General features: G+C 46.0%; 1 protein-coding gene across 3 annotated transcripts in view; it reads left to right on the forward strand.

The window, feature by feature from the left end:
* Positions 1 to 25393, forward strand: part of ARHGAP23 (Rho GTPase activating protein 23) — a 606970-nt gene that overhangs the window by 91320 nt on the left and 490257 nt on the right. The window contains exon 1 of one of the 3 annotated variants that reach the window (XM_078645607.1): positions 5385 to 5520. The exons of 1 other annotated variant lie outside the window; for it this stretch is intronic. In XM_078645607.1, the coding sequence (XP_078501733.1) occupies positions 5467 to 5520 (54 nt within the window). In that variant the 5' untranslated portion in view covers positions 5385 to 5466. Of the gene's footprint in view, positions 1 to 5384; positions 5521 to 25393 lie in introns of those variants that run through there. One more of the 3 variants, XM_078645609.1, reaches the window with a different exon arrangement.

The raw sequence follows: 25393 nt of genomic DNA on the forward strand, positions 1-25393 counted from the left end.
AGCTGATTGTCCCGCCCGAAGAGGGGGTCAGAACTGGTGGGAGCTGGTTGCTGGAAGCAGCAAAGGGCTGGGATAGCACCCAAAGGAGGCAAGCCTTTGAAGCTTTCGGTTTGTGGACCCTGCTCATCCTGGGGGATGGGGGGGAGGCTTGGCACCTCGTCCCAGGATGTGCATTGTTTCAAGACCCCCGAGAGCAGCGGGCTCTCGACCCAGGGGTCCAGAAACATGCCTGGTGGTGAAAGGTGGCAAGCGGCCACGCAGGACACTAGAGTTAGGTTGTTTTTCAGGGGGCATCTCTAAGATGCCCTCTGAATGCATTTTTCATTAAATCCCACACTGGAGTCAATGTGGGTTTATTGTGCCGAGAAGTTTAATACCAAACTTCCCAGTTGTAATTAAAGCCATGATGGTGCAGGGGGGTTTGTAATGACAAACTCCCATTACCATATACTCTTAATGGCATTACTGCACATACAATGTCTAAGAATTGGCTTTGACACTGCAGGGGTACAAGGCTCATGCTCCTGTACCCTCACCACTGGTATGGTGCACCCTGCTAGACGGGTAGCTGATCTAATCCAGGGCAGTGGGTTGTAGGCATGGCACAAATGGATGTGTGCCATGTTGACTCTTCACTTTGTTCTACTCCAAAACACGCAGCTTTCAATGTCATTGTGTGAGTGTAAAGGTACAGGGCCTCTAAGGGTGGCACAATAACTGCTGCAGCCCTTAGAGGCCTTCTCTGGCCACAGTGCCCTTGGTACTTATAGTAACATTTACAAGGGACTGACCTGTGGACAAAGAGTGCCTATTGGGATTTGCTTTAATGCAGTTTTAGGGAAAGAACATAGGTCCTTGGTACCTGTTTGGCAGGAACCCAGGATACACTCAGTCAAGTACATCAGCAGTTTGGCAAAAAGTGGGGGGCAACCATGCAAAAAAGAGGGCACTTTCTTACACATAGGAACTGGTGGTTGTACAGAGAGCAAAGGAAGAGGAGGTGAGACGTGAAAGCAGCATGTAGAGTGGAAAGTTAGAAATAAAATGTATTAAAGCAAACACAAAATAGAGAGAAAAAATATGTGCATATCCATGGAGTGCTGAAGGAAAAAGAACAAGCTTTGGCATAGCCAATAGGTCTCGCCTTTGGGACATTATAAGTGTTTAGCCATGCAACAATTGATGTTGCACCAAGCATATTGTGCTGCATAATTAAATACTTATAAGGTCTGAAAGGCGAGACCTATTGGCTATGCCAATGCTTGTTTCCCTCTGTAAGCAGCATATTTCAGGCTCAGAAACAAAAGGCAGTTGGATCCTGTGAACACTGCACTGTATTCCCTCGATCTCCACAATTAGGGGAGGGGAAGGTAATCAGAGCTTTTAGAGTAATGCCATTTGTTATAAGCTAGAGACATTTGCCAGTTGGTTCTATATATGAACATTCCTAAATGATCTTAGAAAAGCTTTTTTGATTTCTGAATTTCTCTGAGAGGGTCTAGTTGACTTCTGGTGATCTTTAAACAGATGGTGGCTTCAGAGTCTAACTTTAGTTTAATATTTTGCTTGAAATGTGTGTTTACTTCACACAGGATCAAAACAAAAATGACACTCTTCAAATAGCACATGCAATCACACTTCCAATTACACATCCACCACAGTGTAGCATGCCACCCATTTACGCAAGCACTTCAGCGCCCCACCTGGGAGTAGTAAGCGTTATATACATTTTGCAATACAATACAACAAAAGGGAAGTCAGGTAGCCTATGCTTTCAAAGGTGATACCAAGGCACTTTGAGTATATGCAACAAATGCACACATACCTTCCTTTTGGCTTCAACAGAAAAAAAACGGCTGAAATAAAAATGAGACTAAAACTAGAATCCAAATTACAGTGATACAGTACAGTACTGGGGTCCCTGATTCAAGAGAGGAAAACCGACTATCCCCAGATCCATCAGCTTAGTAATGTACAGCTGTAAGTAAGATGCAATGGACCATTCACACCACCGCACCCAGGAGCCACTGTGCCAGCTGTGTCCCTGATAGCTACCCCCTCTGTCGGATACGTTATACAGCCCAAGATTAGAATGATGCTCAAATGTTGACAAAGAGACCACTTCACAGAGATTTTGCTGTGAATTACTCTTGTAGTACTTATTGCTTACTGCTAGCATTCAAGAATAAGCAAGGAGTGCCACAAGAATCAATTACACCTAGTCGTAGCACCTCACCCAAGTTTTCTTTCTTTACACAAACTAAGTGCTCTAGTTTGTCAAAAGTGTGGCTTTCCAAGTGAAAATAAATAATTGGATTTGCCACAGTCTCCTTAAAATGATTATCCCCGATTTCGGAATTGAGCATCTTTAATAAAAGTTGGCACTTTTTTCCTGAGGCAGCTCCACGTATTATAACTTTTTTAGCAGTACGAGTATGTGTGCATTGTGCAGCCATAATTGGCAAGTTTCCCACTTTTCCTAAAACAAGAAATCGTAGTTTATCTTTCCCTTCAGATGTTGCAAACTTGAATTCAATACTATAAGGACGTAATTACAGAGGCCTAATACTGTGAACACAACCAATCATTTGCCAAACTCAAAGGGATTCTAAAAAGGCGAAATGCTTTAGAACACTTAAAACCGAATACAAAATAATGCCTTTCACAAATTATACCTGAAAGACAAAGGACTTTAAAAGAGCTATCAACATTATCTTGAATCTCAGCAAAGTTTCTGAGTTCATACTATACAGAACGTGGTTACGTGCCGTTTAAACAAATGAGGGGCCTTTCTCCAACATGTTAGTAAGTAAGTACCTAGTGACAGCATAAAGTCTCAACGTATAGCTCCGTTTTGTTTCTTTGCACTCCAAGCGTGTGGAAAAGTAAATTCTGCATCAGCAAAGAATGGCTGTCTACAGAGCAGACCTCAAATCGCCTTCACAATGGTGGCCCGGCCTCAGCTGAGAGCCGGTAGCACGTTTCACATTCAATTCTGGAAAACCGCAAACACCAAGCGCCGCAGAACCCAGTGAGGTTTGGGTTCAACGTGGCTGAACATTGCCCGCACGACTGAGTGAGCAGCCATTATGTTAATGGCGATGTTCAAATATAAGACTGGCTGTGGGCAAATCCAGAGCATGGGCGCCATTGGGGTTGCTCAAGACAATCCCGGGCACCTGGCCTCTGAAGCACCGCCGAGAGAATCTTGGTAAGGAGCAGCAAAATAGACGAGCCTGTGAGTGGTGCTGTAACTTTGTGCTCATAAATACGGGTTGGGTGAGCGCCTTGTCAGTACGCCTATGATAAAAAAGGTTAAAAAAAAGGGTGCAAAACATTTACATAAAAGTGCCCAAGAAAATTAGTTTGTTAATGTGGCTTTGTGTTCATGAATGCCGGTTGGGTGAGCGTCTTGCCAGTATGCCTGTGCCGTGAATAATAACTGATACTCAAAGACACGGTCGAAACAAGCTCATTAAGATTCAAATGTAAACTTGTGCTCATAATTGCAGGTTAGATGTCGGTGTACCAGTGCTATATAGTGCTTTATAAGAATAGCCTAGGTTCAGAAAATGCTGGTTGAACGAGCACATCCTACCGGTGTTAGTAGTGAGTCTTTGTTGGTGTTCTGAAGTGATCATGCTACTTGTACAATACGCGGATTGAAAAGGTGCATCTTATCGATATGAATGGTAGGACAGGCTCACTCCTTGTTTGGCGGTCATGCATGGGAAAGTGTGACACGGCTGTGATGGTGTTCGGTGATTAAAGAAACAAGTGTGAGGGAGCATGCCGCGGACGCGAATGAGCAGGCAAATGCCCTTGTGCTGGCATTCGCCTTGCGGGAGTGCGCAGTGACGCGCGTGAGCCATATGTTTTCAATTACCACGCGTGCCGCTGCTCGCTCCCGCAAGGTGGATGCCAGCACAAGCAGGAGTGTGCTTGAAAAGGAGCAGACCAGTGGCTAAAGGCCCTCCTAGGGCAGCGCATGCGCGCTGCCTAAGCGAGACCTAAAAACGTTCCCTGACTGTATGCAATGGAAGGACACAGGTCATCTAATCAAAAACACTGTGAAACAGCTATGCCCCGGGGGCGGGACAGACACCAGAAGAGGAAGGAAACATTAAATAAGAAGCAAGGAAATGAGTTTGACATGAAAGCCAACCAATGAGGAGTAAGTGGGCTGACCCAAAGCCCACTCAATTATTGGTATTGTACAAAATAGTTCTTTGGAATACAGGCAGTAGCCAAGGCAAGACCTCAAAAACATTGTACACAAACAAATATTGAAGGGAGTGCCACCTGGGAAAAAAAAGGATATAACAAATGAGCAGGGGTTCATCTGGAATGGGATGAATATGCAACACAGAAAGTGCTAGTCTTACAAAGCAAAGAACAGGGTGTGCAAATGAAGAAAATACCTTTGCGAGTGTGTAGTGGACTCTAGCAAGAAGGAGATGCTGGCAAAAGTAATAAACGGAACATGCTTCAGAGAAAAAAAAATGAGTTTGAAAAGAAGAGGCGACACAGGCAGAGAGGCAGGGAAGGGGGAGACGGGCAGGTATACAGATAAACCAGGGTGTCAATAGGGGAGACAGGCAGAGATACAGAGACACCCGGTGATGTCAAGAGGGGAGACAGGTAGAGATACAGAAAAGACCAGGGTGTCAAGAGGGGAAACAGGAAGAGAGGCAGGGAAGAGGAGGGACAGGCAGAACGAAACCGAAAAGTGGAGAGATAAGCAGCAGAGAGACCGGGGAGAGGAGACACAGGCAAAGAGATACAGAGAAGCCTAGTTAGTCAAGGTGAGAGACAGGCAGAGAGAGAGAGGGAAGGCCAGGGTGTCGAGGGGAGAGACAGGCAGAGATCGTAAAAAGGGAGAGACAGGGAGAGATACAGAGAAAACATGGTGTCAAGAGGCTAGACAAGGGAGGGGAGAAACAGGCATAAATACAGCGAATTAAAAAATGTCAAGGAAAGAGAGACAGGCAGAGAGACAGGAAAGACACAGACAGAGACACAGAGAACACAAACATGTCAAGGGGCATGACTGGTAAGGAGAGACACAGACAGAACGCGATACAAGAAGACCAAGATGTCAAAGAGAGAGACGGGCAGACATACGGAGACGACCAAGTTGTGAAGGAGAGAGACAGGCAGAGATACGGAGAAGACCGGGATGCCAAGGGAATCGACGGGCAGAGAGGCAGAGAACGAAGGCACGAGCAGTGCCATGCAGAGCACAGGACAGAACAACAGCGAGAGCACAGGGAGACCGGAAAGAGAGAGCAACTCCCAGGCAGGCTGAGCACAGGAAGGCAGAGGGCGGAGGGAGAGAGGGAGGGAGGGAGAAGAGGAGCAGGGCGGGCGCCCTCCTCACACTCCGGCGGCTCAGGGAGGGACAGGACTGGCTCTGGCATTCAGCTGCCCCTGGAATTCAGCCCCTGCCCCCCTCACAAGAGACAGATGAATGGCGTCGCTTTCTGCCTGGTTGGAATTCCACCCTATTCAGAGGCACAAGTAAGTGAGGGGCAGCCCCCGAGCCCCCTCCCATCCCTGCAGGCCGGCAGCTCCTAAGAGGATTATTGCAGGGGGAGCTGGCGGGGTCCATGCGGGGATCCGAGGCCGGGACCCCCACGGGCTGGCCCGAGCTGCGGTGTGAGGACCCGAGGCGGCTGGGGTGTATGTGTCACGGAGAGGGGCCCGCGCCTGGGCCTGCCCTGATGGGATCTGTGAGTATGTGGTGGGCGGGGGCCGACTGTCAACACTGCCCTCTTCCCGGGCTCCCAGCTGCCCGCTGCGGCTCCCTTGCTCCCAGCTCCGTCCCCTTCACTTTCTGACTTTACCTCTTTTTCGCACTCTATCTATTCCTCTCACCCCTCAGGACTTCCTTTTCTGCCTCCTGCACACCCCTTCCGTACCGTTTATATCCCCCTGTTCTCTCCATCCACCCCCTTCACACTGCCTTCTCTTCCGTTCTCTCTTTCCGTGCTTTCGCTCCTCTTTTCTTGCTTCCGTGCTGGCCACTTTTTGCAATACTCACACTCTTTTTCTTGTTCTGCTATTTGTTTATTTCATTTTCTCCTCCACCTTTACTGCTTTATTTTCCGTTTCCCTCTCCTTTCCCTGTCCCGTACCACACTCCAACGTTCCCTTTACTCATTGTCTTGGCCATTTACTCCCTCTCATCCATTTACTCCGCTGCACTTTCCCTTCTCCCCTCCTTTCTGTCTTTCGTGCCTTCTCCTTCCATCCATCCAGGCTCATCCTTTTCTCTTCCTGTTGAGTGCCCACAGGTGCCTGCAGAGCCTTGTTGCCTGCCCTGTGCCCGGGCTCTCGCACGCTGGTGGCCTTGACTTGTCTCATGAACATGTGGCAGAACCCCTCTGAGCTGCGCGGTGGTGTGGTGTGTGCTTTTATAAAGGGTTTCATGTCGAAGCGCTAGAGCGCATACCTGGTCCGCAGCACTGTCATCAACGCACTTTGGTTTATAATGTATGGCTTGCGTTGACTCAGCGGGGGGTGCAGCCAAGTGCGCGAGGGGTCCCTTTAGAAGTCGCTGTGAGCGTGAAGCAGCCATCTCTTTAAAGCCTACAGAGACCAGCCCTCAGTCCGGCGGATCACACGCTGATATGATGCTACTGGAGCTGGTGGAACAAGGGTGGACCATTAGTGGATGTGATGGAAAAGTGGTTATGGACTGCACCAACGTGGGTTGAAGGGGGACGCGGCGTCATGAGGGTGGCACAGGGTGGATATGATGCTTCGAAGCTGGTGTGTGGAAGGGGGGGGGGGCAGTGGCTGCAACTGGTGGTCCGGAGGGTGGGTATGACGACGCTCGGGCGGAGATGATGCCACGTTGATATAAGGCCGGGCTGGTGATACAGAGGATGGGGGTAATGCCGGACGAGTGGTTGAAAGGGTAGATGTGGTCTTATTGAGGGCGGTGCAGTGGCGTAATGCACCCCGGTAGAACGTCACGGTGGCTGAAGTGAGTTGTCCAGAGAGATCTGACGACAAGCGAGCATACATGATGCCATGAGGTGACGGGGCGATATAATGCCTCGAGGGTGGTTCGAAGGGGGAGACATGATGCTTCTGAAGGGGGTGTAGTGCAGAAGGTACTGCCAGGATGGTGGATGTGACGTCACGCTAGCTGAAATTAGTGGTCCGGAGAGTGGGTATTACGACACGCTGGCAGAGGCGATGCCACGAAGAGGGGGCGAGGTAATGCCAGGTGGTTGATTCAGAGGCTGTAACTGATGCCAGGGAGGAAGAGTGCTCCACGGGGAGAAGTGATGCTGCTGAGGGTGTCAGGCGGGTGCCTGGGAGGGTGTGTGTGACCTTGGGCCGGCTCCAGGCAGCGTCGGTGTGACCCCCACGCTGCTCACACGCAGCCGGAGCTCCCGGGCCAGGGCTCCATCTGTTTTGCCGCTTTGTCCTTTCGGAAACTGCAGCGAGCCCGGAGCAGGGTCACACTTCCCTTCCAGCCTCTCTGATTCATGGCGGGAAGCGCTGCTGCCCATCCAGGGAACGCGGCGCTCCCCTCACTGGCTTCTCTCCTGCGCTCATAGCACATTGGCCTGGTTCCGACTCCCCGTGCTACCCTGGTACGGCACAGTGAGTGACCCTGCACGCTGTGGTGCCGTGGTTCGGCGCTGTCAGTGGCTGGCTTTTGGGATGGGCGAACTGAGCCTACGCCCAGGGCGTCAATCTGCAGAGGGGCGCAACAAGGAGATGTGGGCATAAAGGTTACGAACAGCAGCGCCCCTCTCATCTTGCTCCAGACTTGTCCGTGCCCTGTGTCCTCCTTAGTTAGGTTTGCCACTTTAAACTGACTTTATTCCTTCATTATCATACCGTAGAGGGTTTTTAACTTCCCATTAACCCCTTTCCTTGCCCTCTCTTCTCACTCTGACTCCCGCTGACCCATAACAACAGCAACACTCCCATCGCGTGACACAGGTGAGCTGTGGGTGCCTTAGGTGAGCTCGGGGAGGACCATAGATGTTTGTGTTCAGAGGCCAGTCACTACTCAGCCAGGGACTGACCAGTGAACACAAAAGAACCCCCCACCCCCGCCTCTTTTTATTCATCAGCAACATCGCCAAATTTCTCTCCAACCAGGGCATTCTCCTATCGAAGGCCGCCTCTGACTGTATTTAGGTTCTGTCAGTGTTTATCCTCTCTATGATGCTGTTGTTAGGTATTGTCAGTGTTTCTGCTCTCTATGGTATTGTTGTTAGGTTCTGTCAGTGGTCCTGCTCTCTATGATATTGTTGTTAGACGCTGTCAGCGGTCCTGCTCTCTATCATATTGTTTCAGATGCTGTCAGTGGCCCTGCTCTTTATGATACTGTTGTTAGGTACCGTCGGCGTTTCTGCTCTCTATGGTATTGTTGTTAGGTTCTGTCAGTGGTCCTGCTCTCTGTGATACTGTTTCAGATGCTGTCAGTGGTCCTGCTCTCTGTGATACTGTTTCAGATGCTGTCAGTGGTCCTGCTCTCTATGATACTGTTGTTAGGTACTGTCGGTGTCTCTGCTCTCTATGATATTGTTGTTAGACGCTGTCAGTGGTTCTGCTCTATGATACTGTTTCAGATGCTGTCAGTGGTCCTGCTCTATGATACTGTTTCAGATGCTGGCAGTGGTCCTGCTCTTTATGATACTGTTGTTAGGTACTGTCAGTGTTTCTGCTCTCTATGATATTGTTTCGGATGCTGTTGGTGGTCCTGCTCTCTATGATACTGTTGTTAGGTACTGTCGGTGTCTCTGCTCTCTATGATATTGTTGTTAGACGCTGTCAGTGGTTCTGCTCTATGATACTGTTTCAGATGCTGTCAGTGGTCCTGCTCTATGATATTGTTTCAGATGCTGTTGGTGGCCCTGCTCTCTGTGATACTGTTGTTAGGTACTGTCGGTGTCTCTGCTCTCTATGATATTGTTGTTAGACGCTGTCAGTGGTTCTGCTCTATGATACTGTTTCAGATGCTGTCAGTGGTCCTGCTCTATGATATTGTTTCAGATGCTGTTGGTGGCCCTGCTCTCTGTGATACTGTTGTTAGGTACTGTCAGTGTTTCTGCTCTCCATGATATTGTTGTTAGACGCTGTCAGTGGTTCTGCTCTATGATACTGTTTCAGATGCTGTCAGTGGTCCTGCTCTATGATATTGTTTCAGATGCTGTTGGTGGCCCTGCTCTCTGTGATACTGTTGTTAGGTACTGTCAGTGTTTCTGCTCTCCATGATATTGTTGTTAGACGCTGTTAGTGGTCCTGCTCTCTATGATACTGTTTCAGATGCTGTCAGTGGCCCTGCTCTCCATGATATTGTTGTTATGTGCTGTCAGTGGCCCTGCTCTCCATGATATTGTTGTTATGTGCTGTCAGTGGGCCTGCTCTGTATGACACTGTTGTTAGGTATTGTCAGTGTTTCTGCTCTCTATGAAACTGTTGTTCGGTTCTGTCAGTGGGCCTGCTCTGTATGATACTGTTGTTAGATACTGTCAGTGTTTCTGCTCTCTATGATACTGTTGTTAGTTTCTGTCAGTGGGCCTGCTCTGTATGATACTGTTGTTAGGTATTTTCAGTGTTTCTGCTCTCCATGATACTGTTGTTAGGTATTTTCAGTGTTTCTGCTCTCCATGATACTGTTGTTAGGTACTGTCAGTGTTTCTGCTCTCTATGATACTGTTGTTAGATACTGTCAGTGTTTCTGCTCTCTATGATACTGTTGTTAGTTTCTGTCAGTGGGCCTGCTCTGTATGATACTGTTGTTAGGTATTTTCAGTGTTTCTGCTCTCCATGATACTGTTGTTAGGTATTTTCAGTGTTTCTGCTCTCCATGATACTGTTGTTAGGTACTGTCAGTGTTTCTGCTCTCTATGATACTGTTGTTAGGTACTGTCAGTGTTTCTGCTCTCCATGATATTGTTGTTATGTGCTGTCAGTGGGCCTGCTCTGTATGACACTGTTGTTAGGTATTGTCAGTGTTTCTGCTCTCTATGATTTTGTTGTTCTCTGCTGTCAGTGGGCCTGCTCTGTATGATACTGCTGTTAGGTGCTGTCAGTGTCCCAGCTCTGTATGATACTGTTGTTAGGTGCTGCCAGTGTGCCTGCTCTGTATGATACTGTTGTTAGGCAGTGGCGGCTGGTGACATTTGAAAGTGGTGAGGCGTAAAAGTTTGTATTGAGTGCCACGTGGCAAGCGAGTGAGCTCGACAGACTGTCATAAAATAGGTTGGGGGGTGGTGGGGTTAGTCCTGTAAGTATTTCTTTTTTTAAGAGGACAAATGGTGCATTTTCAAGCAAATTTGAGAAACCAAAAATGTTTATAAAACAATTGTGAAAGTGAAACTTAAAATATTGAAATACATAAAGATACTCCATATATTAGTGAATACAAACTGTTCAACGGTTAGTGTAGTTTATAAATTCAAATTGTACAATGCGACAAGCAAGGTCTGCAATTATCCTACCTGGACACATGGTTGTCACTCTCTGCACTGCATCTGGTTGGACTTAAAGCTGAAAATCTTCCAACAATAATGATTATGTAATAAGCAAACACGTGGGTATTGCAAAATTAAAATGTACATTATGGTTCGAGCAAAATGTTAACATGTTGTAATTACATATATTACACTGAATGGTTGAAGCCTTCCTTCTTTCTCATTATAACAAACTTTAGTTATGATGACACCAATAAAGAGATTCATTTCATATAATGGATTTCCTTTCCCAGTGTTTACACAGTGCACACTACAGCCTGAATCCATAAGTCCTTCCATTTGTTACCAGGCCTGGTATTTATGTGCTTCCAAATGGTTTGTATTTATTGCTTGAATTTGGACCTAAGTGCCTGCTTTCGATAGTATTATTCAGACTTAATTTATTTGTTAAGACTGAAACACAGACCTTTAAACTACTTTGGTGAAGGAATTAGCCCAGGCACCTTTCCTTTGATGCCTCATCACACAGACAATCTACATACATTGCCACAACATCAACAACATTGTTGATTTTTTTAATACGTGCACAGGCAGCGCTCCATGAGCTGCTTAGTATTGCCTTCCCTGCTGTGCTTATGTTTTTTTTCATTCAGGCGCAGGCCTGAGCTGAGAGGCACATATTTCAACACTACACACAGGTAGCACACCACATGCTAGTTATTAAATACTATTTCACTGCAGTTAAACACACCGATCTGAATCCTGATATTTAATCACCTCACACTGCTGCCTCACAGCCGGAACAATAACCGAAAGAACACATTAGGCACTGCAGGGCAGTTTAGTGGTAGTTTGCAAGGTTAAACAGAAAGATAGATATCCTTGGTCAGACGGTAGTGTGCACAACATTGCTGATTTTTTAAACATGTGCCGTGCTGAAGGGCAGTAGTGCTACATGCACTGCTCTTATGATTGCATTGCTTGCCTTCCTTGTGACTATGGCTTTTCAATTAGGGGCAGTCTTGACCTCTGGGTCAGTTAATTCAACAACACTGCACACAGGAAGGGGAAACATCCTTTACATCACGGTGATTACACCGCAATGCAATTAGAACGTTGCCTTTACAACGCAAGCGTTACGTCGACTCTCACTAAGGAATAGTAAGATTTACTATTCCAACACCTTCCCTACTGTACGTAGACTGGTGTTGGAATAGTAAATCTTACTACTCCTAAGTCCAGCGCCCTCCAGCGCAAGTCGTAACGACTTCTGTTGTAAAAATTGAGATGTTACAACAATTGTGAAAGTGAAACTTAAAATATTGAAATACATAAAGATACTCCATATATTAGTGAATAAAAATTGTTCAACGGTTAGTGGAGTTTATAAATTCAAATTGTACAATGCGACAAGCAAGGTCTGCAATTATCCTACCTGGACACATGGTTGTCACTCTCTGCACTGCATCTGGTTGCGGCCGGCATACTTGAGGGAGGGAGGTGGGGGGAGTCGCGGGTGGGGAATAAAACAGTTTAAATAAAACGTACCTGAGTGCCGGGGTACCGCACCGCCTCCAAGCCGGCCCTGCTGTACTGGTGGGTTCACGTGTTCCTGCTGCAGGAAGCAGCCAGCTTCCCTCCCCTACGCAACGCAAGCCAATTACAAAGCTGGTAGGAACAGCAGGAGAGCGCCCCAGCCAGGGCAATTTCTCTGCATAGAGAAAAAGGCAGAGTGGGCGGTCCTGCTCGAGGGCGGGCGGGGGAGTGGCTTACCCACTGTTGTGGGTACTGATTGTTTGGTCGGCTCCAGCCACTCCCCCTGCCCTCGAGCAGGACCAACCGCCCACCCCCAACCAGGCACAGAGGCACTTCTGCTTTCTCGCAATGCGAGAAGGCAGAAACATAAATGGTAGTTTTTACCATTTATGTTTCTGCCTTCTCACATCGCGAGAAAGCAGTGGGGTGACGCCCCAATGGGGGAGCCGCCACTGTTGTTAGGTGCTGTCAGTGTCCCTGCTCTCCATGATACTGTTGTTAGGTTCTGTCAGGGTCCTGCTCTCTATGATACTGTTTCAGATGCTTTGTTCAACACAAAAAGGGACAGGGGCCAGTTTAACGAGGTCCAGCGTACATGCCACAGGAGGCTGTATTTGCAAAAAATGGTACAGAGTTCCTCTATGGTAGGTAAAAATGAGAAGTAGAAACCGGTAGCAGGGTCACAGATGGACCACTGGTGTAAGCATGAAGGAGGGGGAATTCTCCTTTTGGAACTAGGGCTCTCACACACCCCGCAAGCTAGGTGTCATGCTTCATTATTTGAGCCTGCCACTCGTCAGGTCGGCGCTGCAATACTTGATGGGCACCCGAAACCGGGGCTCTTTGTCAGGGATCTTTTGTTCCTGCCGGTGGGGGCAGTGAGGGTGAGAGGCCAAGTGTGTGTAGATGTAAAAGGTGAGTTTGAAATAGGGGCCTAACCTAGTCGTGAGGTGTCTAGTTGTAAGGGCCCTACTCTCGGATGATCGACCATGTAGGTCAGAAGTCCTGAAGCGATTCTTATCGTCGGACCCAATTGGTAGCCTTTCAACCACCGACCACTGTTGCATGCACATTAGCATACAGTCTAGGTCTACTATGAAAACTTGGGCTATGTAGTCTTACACTTACCTTCCAGTGTAGATAGTATGACATTGATCCTGAAGAAGTGTCCTGATCTGTATTGACTCTAGATACTCGAAACATGTCGATCATCCGAGAGTAGGACCCTTACAACTAGACACCTCACGACTAGGTTAGGCCCCTCTCCACCTTTTAACTAGGCAGTTTACCTACAGAATAAAGTTTGGATAGGACTAACTGACCTATTTTAAACTCACCTATCACTACATCTACACACACTTGGCCTCTCACCTCCACTGCACCCACCGGCAGGAACAAAAGAGCCCCGACAAAGAGCCCCAGTTTCTGTGGCCGTGCTCCCCGTGGTACTGTGGTGATGTGCTGTCTATGACCGTACTCCCTGTGAAACATTTATTCGGTCTTATGTGCTACTCGTCACCATTTTCCCTGTGGTACTGTGGTTAGGTGCTGCCAGTGGCCGTGCTCCCCGTGGTTTTGTGGTTAGGTGCTGCAAGTGGCCTTGCTCATGGTGGTTCTAGATGCTGCTAGTGACTGTGCTCCTTGCAGCACTTTGGTCAGGTGCTGCAAGTGGCCATGCTCCCTGTGGTACTGTGGTTAAATGCTACCAGTGACTGTGCTCCTTGCAGTACTGTGGTTAAATGCTACATGTGACTATGCTCCCTGTAGTGCTTTGGTTAGATGCTGCCAGTGTATGTGCTCCCTGTGGTTCTGTGGTTAGGTGCTGCCAGTGGACGTGCTCCCCCTGGTACTGTGGATAGGTGCTGCCAGTGGACGTGCTACCAGTGGCATAGGTTCATGTGGTGCTGTGGTTAGATGCTTTAAACTTGTTACTAATATATTGAGCCCCAAATGGTGCCTAAACGTTGAAAAAATCTAAACATCAATGTAATTATTTATAGAGTGAATATTCAGCAGTGCAGTTAGAGAAACATGGGTATATCTTTTTTTCTAGAAACACAATTTTAGTGCTGGGCAGAGAGATTTGCTGACAAAAACAATCTCCTAGCTAATTCGATCGAAGTTTCTAGCCGAGTTCCAGAGCACCCCAACCTAATGTCCCATTTACGATTTTGGGCCTCGAGATCATTCTCACAAGTATCCAGCAACAGGATATATAGTGTGCCAATCCGTGCGCTTTTCCTCACTGTCTCAATAAGGGGATTAGCTTGAATTTCCCATCTGGCTTTAAGCAAGTAGTCCCAAATTTGTAAATATTTGAAAAAGTCAGACCGGGACAGGTGAAATTGCTCCCTTAACATATCAAAAGACATTAGTCCCTCGGCAACAAATAAATCTCCAACATAGCAAACCCCTTTGTCTCGCCAGTTGTCCACCACCCGATGCCAAAATACCGATGGCAGAAGAGTAGTATACCAAGATACCCTTTCCATCTTATACTTCATCCTAACAGCTGACCACACCCTGTAAGCAGCGTTGAGAACTTTAAATCAAGTTCGCTTATAGTAACTCCTATCAGGATCAATAGAGTCGATTTTTTGCATCGCTGCCCACCAGCATTTGGTAGTTAGAAGGGGATTCAGCCATGCAGGTCGATTCTGCCCCAGTTAATAATATATTCATATGCTGTAGCAGCCCAACCTCCTTGCAGCCGCCGCAGGATCATATACCGCATAGCTCTTTGTGCTTTACCCTGAGCCCATAAGAACCTCTGTAGCTATAACATATATGGGAGAAAGCCAAGCCTGGTGATCTCAGTCAAAAGTGCAGTAGTCTCTTTTCAAGGTTTTAAAACTTGTGAAAGTGAAAAAAAACTTCAGAACTGCAAATCCAGAACATATGTCTCGTGATTACAGTCAAAAAGGCATACGACTCTTTCCAAGATTTCAAGAGTGGGGAGGGTCTCCATAAATCAGACCTCCAACAAAGCGAGTTCAGAATAGCCCGTAGTCTTCAAAGCGTCCTGCACACAGCGACCGGTCGCTTTGACTACTGCTCTTTTGACTGAGATCGCCCGGCTTGGCTTTCTCCTATATATGTTATCGATACAGAGGTTTTCTCTTCAACCTAAATAGGTGCCTATCAGTGAGGACCCCTGTTTTTTCAATATTTGATTACTCAGGTTCGAGTTCATCTCCGAACTAGATTAGAGAGGCTTGTTTTACAAACAAATGTATGTCCTGAAGATGGTCTGATGGATAAACTCACCATAACAGACCGAAACGTCGACTGCGACAGCCATTTCCCTAGCATTTGAGTTGTCAGAAGAATTGTTTTTTTTTTCTTTAGATTCATCTTCCTCTTTATATACTTTTGGAATGGTTGTCAACACTCATGATTTGGAGGCCCTGTTATGTATCCTCCATCATGGTGTTTTATTGTCTTTGAATGTACCCCCTACATTTCTGTTTCACATTAAAACTGTGTTTCTAGAAAAAAAGATATACCTGTGTTTCTCTAACTGCTCTGCTGAATATTCACTCCATAAATCATTACATTGATGTTTACATTTTTTCAACGTTTACTCACCATTTGGGGCTCAACATATTAGTTCCTATTAAATTTGACTAAGATTAATGAAAAAAATCCCTTGTAGGCATCTTTACTTAACATTTGCTTATCTGCCCAAGCCTCCAAGGATGTATTGGGTTTCCCACTGTTTTGTTACAGTGGTTACATGCTGCCAGTGGTCGTGCTCTCCGTGCTACTGTGGTTAGGGTGCTACAGGTCCGGTGTTACTGTGGTTAGATGCTGCCAGTGGCCGTGCTCCCAGGGTCCTGTGGTTGGATGCTACCGTTGGCATAGGTTCCTGTTGTACTGTGGTTAGATGCTGCCAGTGGACATGTTCCCCATGGTACTGTGGTTAGGTGCTACCAGTGGCACGGGTTCCTGTGGTGCTGTGGTTAGATGCTGCCATTGGCCGTGCTCCCCATGGTACTGTGGTTAGGTGCTACCAGTGGCATAGGTTCCTGTGGTGCTGTGGTTAGATGCTGCCAGTGGCCGTGCTCCCCATGGTACTGTGGTTAGGTGCTACCTGTGGCATAGGTTCCTGTGGTGCTGTGGTTAGATGCTGCCAGTGCCGTGCTCCCCGTGGTACTGTGGTAAGGTGCTACCAGTGGCATAGGTTCCTGTGGTGTTGTGATTAGATGCTGCCAGTGGCCGTGCTCCCCGTGGTACTGTGGTTAGGTGCTACAGGTTCCTGTGGTACTGTTGTTAGGTGCTACAGGTTCCTGTGGTTCTGTGGTTAGGTGCTGCCAGTGGCATAGCTCCCTACAGTACTGTGGTTAGGTGCTGCCAGTAGCTGTGCTCCCTTGCGTAACTGTAGTTAGGTACTACCAGTGGCATAGGTTCCCGTGGTACTGTGGTCAGGTGCAACCAGTTGCTTTGGTTCCCGTGGTACTTTGGTTAGGCGCTACCAGTGGCATAGGCTCCTGTGCAGGCGCGCTACACCCATTGGACTCAAAGGGCTTCAGCCCCCTCCCCCCCCCCCCACCACACACACACAGCCGCACCGGAGCACTTCACAGGTCTTCAAAAGACCATTTGCATGTTAATGAGACCTTGCTGTTGTTTCATCCGTTATAAGAGCCCCTGCAGCGCCTCCCTGGCTATTGAGTAAAGATTCACCCCCCCCCCTGAAATTTTTTCTTAACCCCCCTGAAATTTGCCTCTAGTTGCGCCTCTGCTCCTGTGGTACTGTGGTTAGGTGCTACCAGTGACATGGGCTCCTGTGGTACTTTGGCCTGCTGCTGTCAGTGAAGCTGCTCACTTTGGGACTGTCGTGAATGCTGCGTTGGGGTGCCAGCAGGTCGGGCACAGAAGATGCTGCTGGTTCTGTCTCGGACACGCTTAGTAGCCCAGGCGCGAACTTTAATGCAGATGATCACGCTTTCCGTGGAACTGCACAGACTGACCCATTAGACCCGGGGTTGATGTTTTTTGCTTTTTATGTATTCATAGTTTATCACTGGCTAGATACATCATAAAAACATTTGTTCTACACATTAGATCTTGTAGATTCATCACTTGGGATACATTTACATATAATGGTTGGTCTCTGTAACAGATGTGAAGTTTGTTCAATTGTGTCTTCATGTGCTGGATGTCTTGGCTTTGGGAAGAGGTAGTCTCTAAATCCTGAAACCTTCTGTTAATGTAATATCAGAAGGGAATGCGGGTTTTGCCTGGTGCATTTCCTTTGCACTTATCTGTTTTGTAGGTTTTTAAGTTTGGTGTTAGCCAATACCTTCTGAATTTACTAAAACTATATGTGTAATATACTCACAAATGGGGGCTTTCAGCCAACCCTCTTCATCTATTGGTTCTTCTATTTTCTCACGCACATTTTTCTTCCACCTACTGTAGCATAAAGCATGGGTGATGGTTCAGCCCTTTTCAGCCATTGTCAGACTTCAGTGTAAGTGATCACATTCCACTCTTATACAAGGAGCACATCTGCTCATAAGTTAGTCCCCTTAGGTTCTACTGACTATTATGGCAATATGTGCTTATTTTTAGACCCAAAACATTTGTTTTGCTTTTGGATTTTTTTTTTTAAATTTATGAGGGATTGGCAGTTTCCCCCAAAATAATGTTTTCAAAACTCATGATAAACCATAACAAGCATTGACCAAGCAAAAAGCTGTCTGCCAATACCTGACCTTTTGGTTTTGGTAAGACTTGTTTCTCCTAAATGTGTAGCATCAATCGGCCTCGGCCAGAAAAGCATACATTATTCAACTTGCCCTCTTTGAAAGGGAAGGTGAAACAGAAAAACGGCATAAATTATTTTTGGCTGGGGCAGAGTTTGTGTCTGGTTTGGAATACTTATTTAAAACCAATGAAACACGTTTCAAGATCAATTTTCTCAAAAAGTTTGCAAGAAGGTGATTGTGCCTTTGCTAGCAGGAAATTAAAAAACACGTATATGAACAGCCCAAACAGTGGCCTGTGTTCGTTCAGATTCGTCGAAGTGAACTAACATAATTCAAATAATTAGCAATTCTTGTGATTTTGTGAACTAATCGACTCAACCAGAAGTACTAAGTCTATAAAGCTAGATTAGTATATATTTAGTCAATTTAAGGTGGAAATGGAAGTGGTCAGGTTATGTAGCTGAAATGAAATAATTTGTGACAAAAAAACCTAAAAACACTTGAAAGTCATCAGATAAGATACCGATGCAACATTCACTTCCACTCACGCCAAGAAGAGTGAAATACCGTTTGCAGGTGTGAATAAGAGTAAGGCTGAGTGTGCGAGATCAGCTGTGATTGAGTGGTAGTGCATCGAGCCAGCAATGATTAAAGGATAATGCACAATAATTCGATTCTCATTGTAAATGTTGTCAGTAAGTTGCTCAGAGGAGCATCAGTTGCCCGACAGGCTGAATTCCTGTTAATTTGCTTAGGATAGAAACATTCACATGGCCCTTACACGGCATCGTACGATTGTTGATTTCCTATTCTATGTTGGTGATTCACTTGTATTACTAATTTGTCGTTCCATCTCGTATAACAGACTTTTGGTACTGAAATAGTGCTGACTCGTCAACATCTGCTATGTTATCGATGATGTCATAAGCGATGTCATTTTTGATGTGAGTTTTGACACCATCTATATAGTGGGAGTGGGAATGAAGTCTGTGTTTATTCCATAACTGATTTCCTTAACTCTTTAGAGCTTTCCTGATGTAAACAGTATTTCACTCAAATTAATGTGACTGCTTCACACAACCTTACCTAAAGCTTAATATTTTCAATGTCTTAGTCAGCCTTGTATTATATGGTGATATGCAATGTAGACCGGGTACTTGGCCTGAAGTCCACTGGTTAGGCTGTCCCTCTTGGAGTATTCAGCAAGTGGTAATACGGGGTGGGTACTTGATGAATTACTTCTGGGTGCTGCCACAATACTCAGACACACTGAGAGTACAGCTTGAGTGCAATCTGCACTCCAAATGTAACAAATACTGAAGGAATTAAAGGCAAATCGTTTGCAAGCCTTATTGAAACATTTGTGTTTATTTCTGAGTCAAAAACAATCAACTATTTCCGCCCATACATGTTTTGCTCAAAGATTTTATGAAGTCAATATGCAGTTGTTATCCCATAACTCAAAGAAGGATCGTAAAAGTTAAAGAGGACAATTGCACTCATACATTCTTCGGTATATCACAAATCATAGCAGTCTGAAGGTAGAGATGTTGATCTTTTGACTGTGATGTGCAGCACAGTCACCAGGGCAAGGCTTCCTTAATGTCCCAGCTTCTTGTGCCAGGGCACAGATCCCATGAAACAGAATGACCTCCCTACCCAGAGGAAAACCTGACAAGTGCCTGCTTATGTAACTGCCATGTCCCCTAAATTCTGAATGTTCTTAAATGTAAATTTCTTCACTGGCTCCTTTACGTATTATACACCTTTCAGAGGGTAAACATCACTTACAACGAAACTTTTACAACGCACTACCATTACAACGCGGTCATTACAACGCAAACTATTACAACGCATTGCGCTGGGGGGCGCTCTAGGATAGGGAATAAGTTTAATTTACTATCCAACACCTTCCCTAGTGTCCACGGGGACTGGAGTTGGAATAGTAAATTAAACTATTCACTATCCAGCACCCAAAAGCGCTATGCGTTGTAATGGTATGCGATGTAAAAACCGCGTTGTAAAGGCAGGCGTTGTAATAGCCTGTGTTGTAACGTCATACATCCCTTTCAGAGGTTTGAAGACGTGTTCTACTCCAGTCTGCACCAATGGCATGTTTAAAGATCAGTGCCACAAGTTGTCCCTCCCACCCCCCCACTGAGTGTGAACTAAGACTACTGTAGTGTTGAGTGTGAATCCGACCACTGAGTGTTTGAGCGTGAACACCATTGTGAGCCTTGAACATTGGTGCTCAGTAGGAACGCTAACTTTAGTGCTGAGGGAATATAAATGTGATGTAGGTGACGCTTAACTGTAAAATAGGGACCATTGTGCTGAGTGAGTGAGTGTGCATTCTAATGCTGGTGATGACCTTGGATTCGGACCCCAGTAGTGAATGAGCATAAGCTCTGGTTGTAGGGCTGTATGGTTTACTGTCAATAGTGAGTGTAGTGTCGAGAGAGTTGAAATTATGACCTCTGACTGAGTAATCCGAGTGAAATCGGACGTAGTGGTTGAGTGAGTGTGAACCCATACCTTCCTGCCGATTGTGTGTGTGAATGCAGATCGAAGTGCTGAGTGTAAACCCTGACCCCATTGTTGCGCTAATATGAACCCTGGCCCTATTGTTTGGCGAGGAGCTGTGGTCTGGTGTCGGCACGTGCTCTGGTGATCAAAAGGGCATTGCTCTTGTGAGGAAAAGTGTATATTATGATGAGAACGGTGAGTGCTTTACTGAGGAAGGAGGTATGCCCTAAAAAGACAGGAGTTCCTCTCCGATGAGTGAGTCGGTTTGGTTCAGTGAGAAAAGGAGTATTTCCGTGTGAGCTTTAGTCATAATCGGAAAGATGTGACCTGTGCAGGTACAAAGTGCTGACACATAAATATGTTCAGTGAGGTCAAGTGAGGAATGTGTTGTGGTTGAGTGAGCAAGGTGGTATGGTCAAGTGAGTAATCTGGTGTGGTTCAGGGAGGAAATTGGCGTGGTCAAATCATAACGGGTTTGTGGCTGAGCATGGAGGGTGATTCGGTTCGATGGAGAGAAGAGATAGCTCAGGGTGAGTAAAGAAGGAGACCTCTTTAAGTGGTAAGAGTAAAGGTCTCAGCTGAGGGAAGATGTGTGGTCGAGTGAGATACATTTTTTATTGTTGCAATTAATACAAATTGTTACATAAAGGCCATGCGAGGCGTGTCCTTCCAGAGACCTTTCTTCGATCGTTATTAAAACAATGGCATATCATGTGGTTGAGTGAGGACAGTGCTCTACTAGGGTATGGTTGGATGTGTGGTAAGCGGAGAGCAGGGGGGTTGGAAGTAGTGAAGGAGGAGGTGTGGTTGAGTGAAGAAAGAGATGTGCTCGAGTGAGAAAAAATGTGGTTTGTCAGAATGGATGGGTACCCGACAGATGATGGAACTGTTGTTCACTGAGTTATGAGATGTGGTTGAAGAGTTATTAGGGAGGATGGGTCATGTGGAAAGTGGTATGGTGGACTGAAGATTGTTGTAATGGTCACAATAAAAGTTAGATGGTGGAATGAGAAAGGTGGTAGATAAAGAAGATGGTATGGTAAAGTGAGGAAAGGAGTGTGCTTGAATGAGAAAAGTATTGTGGTCAAATGAGTACGGTGGCGTGGTCAAGTGAGTTAGATGGCGTGGTTGAGTTGAAATATGTATGTGTCTGAGTGAGAGTATCTATATTGACGAGTGAGAATGGTGGTGGGGTTGAGTGAGCAGGTGGTGTGCCCAAGTGAAGAAAGTGGCGTGGTTAAGTGAGGAATTTGGTATGCTTTAGTGAGAAAGATGTTGTGGCAAAGTGTGGCAGGTGGTTTGATTGAGTTGGAAAGGTGCCCAGGGTGAGTAAGAAAGGAGGCCTAATTGAATGGCAAGGAGGGGTGATCACCTGAGAGCAGAGGGTGGGAAGCAAGAGGAAAGAGGTGTGCTTGAGTGAGGAGTAAGATGTGCTCAAGTGAGGAAAAATTTGTGGTTTCTGAGAAAGGTTGTGCACTCGAGTGATGACGGAGCTGTGGTTGAATGAAGATTGAGGTGTGGTCGAACTGAAGTGTGAGTTATGAGGAAGAACGTGGAGTGGAGTATGGAAGGAGGTGTGGTCAGGTAAGGACAGAAGTGTGACCAGTGAGTGCTGGTGTGTGGTCAAGTGAGTGTATACGCTTGGGAAGAAGTATTGATTGAGCGAGGAAGCAATTATGGTTGAGTATGGAAGGAAGCAGGTGTGGTCGAATGAGAAGAGGTGGAGTCGAGTAAGAAAGGCGAGGCTGCATGAGTAAGGAAGTGTGATCTTTGAAGAAAGAGGTATGGCTGAATGTGGTTCAGGCAGGGGCGTTGTTTCGGAGGGGGGGTGTAACACCCCTCTAATAAATGTATTTTTGGATAAATAGTTGGGTACAGGTGCTTTCAGTCGGTCTGTTAAGCTGTCTGTCAGATTGCACATGTGATTTTTGAACACGCACTCTCTCTCATCTCTGTTTTCAAAGTCCTAAATAATGTTGATTATCCTACAAAGTGTAGTTTCTCTCACTTAGTACTCCTACCAATCCACATTCCTCTATCTTTCTGCTGCCCTGGAAGCCCCTCTCATGAGCCCTGTTTGTCAGTTATAATGTATTTTAACAATATATGCCAGCGTGATTGTCGGGAAATCTGAAGCGCCCCCCAATCTTACTGACCAAACTACGGCCGTGGGTTCGATCTAGTATTGTGATGAACAGGTGGCCCCTACGTGTGGTCTCCCCCAGCCTTCCCCTCTTTCCCTGTCGGGGTACCGTTTGTTGGCCTTGCAGTGGGGCTGAACATTACACTTAAATCAGGCTATTTTACCAACAACGTTGAGCTCATGAGTTAATGACCATTTCGGATTTTCCAGCAGCCAAAGTGAGTGCTTTACTCATTTGAGAACTACCAGTACCAGAATTCCCGGGGGACTCTGTAACTTCCTGGGGAATCTCTGCTGGGTTAAAAGGAAGTGCCTTGCTTCACTCAAATGTTTGCTGAATTGTAGTAGACATCGGGTGTGTGGAGAATGTTCTAAAACAATTTAATCCAGGTAAGCGGCATGAGGCAACACCTTTATAAATAGGAAAGTACATTTAGGTCAAGTGTTTTAGTAACTTTTACCGTTTCCACTTTAGACTAAGTTTAAAGAAGTGTGGAATCGGGATGGGCCTCCCCTGAGCAGCCTCATGGAGTGAAATTGATTACCCTGGCAGGTAAACAGATTTAGAGTACTTATGCCGATTTTGAGAGGCTTAAGACATAAAAACACTTCACTAGTGGAACATTGTTTTCCAACAATGAGGCACCAATTACTGACTACAGTCAAGCGGTCAGTACAACTTTGTAAAGTCTCTGTGGCAACTGAGATTTCTAACTAAAGGTAAAGGTCGCTCTTTACTAATCCCTATAGCTTGTGAACACCAGCGCATTGTATAAATACAGCCATATGTGCGCGCAACGTAATGTTTTGGTCATTACCTTGCCCCCTAGATTTTTCGTCACAAAACTATGGCAAACTGAACTATCAGGCACTTAGAAGAGGTTTCAACTATTCCTCTACACACAGGGCGGACCTACATCGCACCGCTTTCAAGGTACTCAATTAAACGCAGTATTTGTTGTACATATACTTAGGGTTGCAGTTTAGGAAACATAAAATATTCACTTATGGTTTTGTTGTTTTTATAGATATCAACCTTGTCCAAGTCCTGAGGAGAATCCGTGAATTGTGTGGATTCAAAACGCATTGGCTCTTGTGAGCTCGGGGGATTGTGTATATACTGTGCCTTAAGGAATGTCATATAAATGTTTTCCTCTTGTGTAGGCAACATTGTTTTGAAGACATAACCCCCGGTCTCTTGGCCTAGGCAGGACAATTAACAAAGTCTAGTTAAGAATCTAACGTGTGCTTGGTGCCTTATGTAAAAACTAGGACTGGTGTTGTACTTTCAATGTTAATGTTATTTCACACGATTGTCTAAGTTTGTTTCACTTGTCATTTTTATCTTTGAATTTTTGAATATAACATTGTGTATAAATGTGTTTTTGTAAATGTGGTGTTCTGTAAATGGAAGGTTTCTTTTCTAAGACCTGAAAAAATATTTATTTGCTTCGCTAATCTAAATAATTTAAAATAAGCTAAATAAAGCAATAAGAACCCTAGAATTGATGGTCTAGGGTATTCTCTTTAAAGTGTGCAAACTAGTCCTTCTGGACACACTCTTTTCTCTTGTATTTACAGTGGTCCAGTCCAAATGGTTTTAGGACCCGAGCCTTCTTTGTTCTCAAGACCTGGCAGAAAAAGCATAGACTAGCTGGCTTATAATCATGAATCCTTTGGATACTCTGTAACAGGATTGTGGCTCTAACACCATGTGCGGGCACAACATCATCTACAACCTTGGTTTGTAAAGGCTCAACCCACCAAACAATTCAGACAAAATTACACACGATTTCACACAATTCAGCAAATTGAAAGTTCAACATAGTGCTTTATACAATCCTTTTATGGACAACAAGCGTTTCATGTGCACGAAGAATCACAAGCGAGATAAACTTAAACCCAGAGAATATTTCTGTAAAAGAGAGAATTTCTACAGAGTAATAAATTGTGAGAACTGAAAACAGGGAGCTAGCTCAGTGGTAAAAATGTCTTGATCACGATGTTGGTACTTGCTCAGGAACTACCAGCAGGCTTGGCCAAATAAAGTATTTGGAAAGCTGCTGGTGGCCAGACATCCAGGCTTCTGTTTGCTTCTGTAGTTAAGTCGTGGGTTGTTGAGATTTGGGATGGAGCTCACTCCATTAGTCCACGTCAGATACTCTTTTGGCCAGCCTGCCCCTCAGGCTTCGACCGGACCATCCCTCTATCTTTGGCTCTAGTGGTACCTGTGTTTTTTTTAGAAGAGGCCTACCCATAATGGAGACCATCCTCTGAGTGGCACCACTGAAATCTCCACATGGGCTCTTCTTGGAGGGTACACTTTTATTTTAGACGTGGTGGTATTCTGGGTTTGAAGGGTGGATTTCTAGGTCACAGTTTTAACAAACTCGAATATGGTGCAAACCTTGGTAGACTGCATTCTAAGGTTTACCACGAGTTTCACACCATGACTGCAAGATACACAAACCGCCTCAGGCCTGCAGGATACAACAACCACCTTAGGCCTGGAGGATACAACAACCCCCTCAGGCCTGCAGGATACAACAACTGCTGCAGGCCTGCAGGATACAACAACCGCCTCAGGCCTGCAGGATATACCAACCAACCCAGGCCTGCAGGATACGCCAACCACCTCAGGCCTGCAGGATACACCAACCACCTCAGGCCTGCAGGATACACCAACCACCTCAGGCCTGCAGGATACACCAACCACCTCAGGCCTGCAGGATACACCAACCACCTCAGGCCTGCAGGATACACCAACCACCTCAGGCGTGCAGGATACACCAACCACCTCAGGCCTGCCGGATACACCAACTGCTGATGGCCTGCAAAGATTCACGAACCATTTAAGGACTAAAGTCCATACCAAACACGAGTGCATTGTAAACTAACCAGAGAATATTTGAAAGCAACATCTGCACAGCCCACGAGGGCAAACACTAACCGAATCCTATAGCTTTACAATACCCTGATCAAGGCAAATGGCACAGCATCCAAGGTTGCACAAGTTCAGAACATCA

This window comes from Lissotriton helveticus, chromosome 5_1 (genome assembly GCF_964261635.1).
Source record: "Lissotriton helveticus chromosome 5_1, aLisHel1.1, whole genome shotgun sequence".
Lineage (NCBI taxonomy): Eukaryota > Metazoa > Chordata > Amphibia > Caudata > Salamandridae > Lissotriton > Lissotriton helveticus.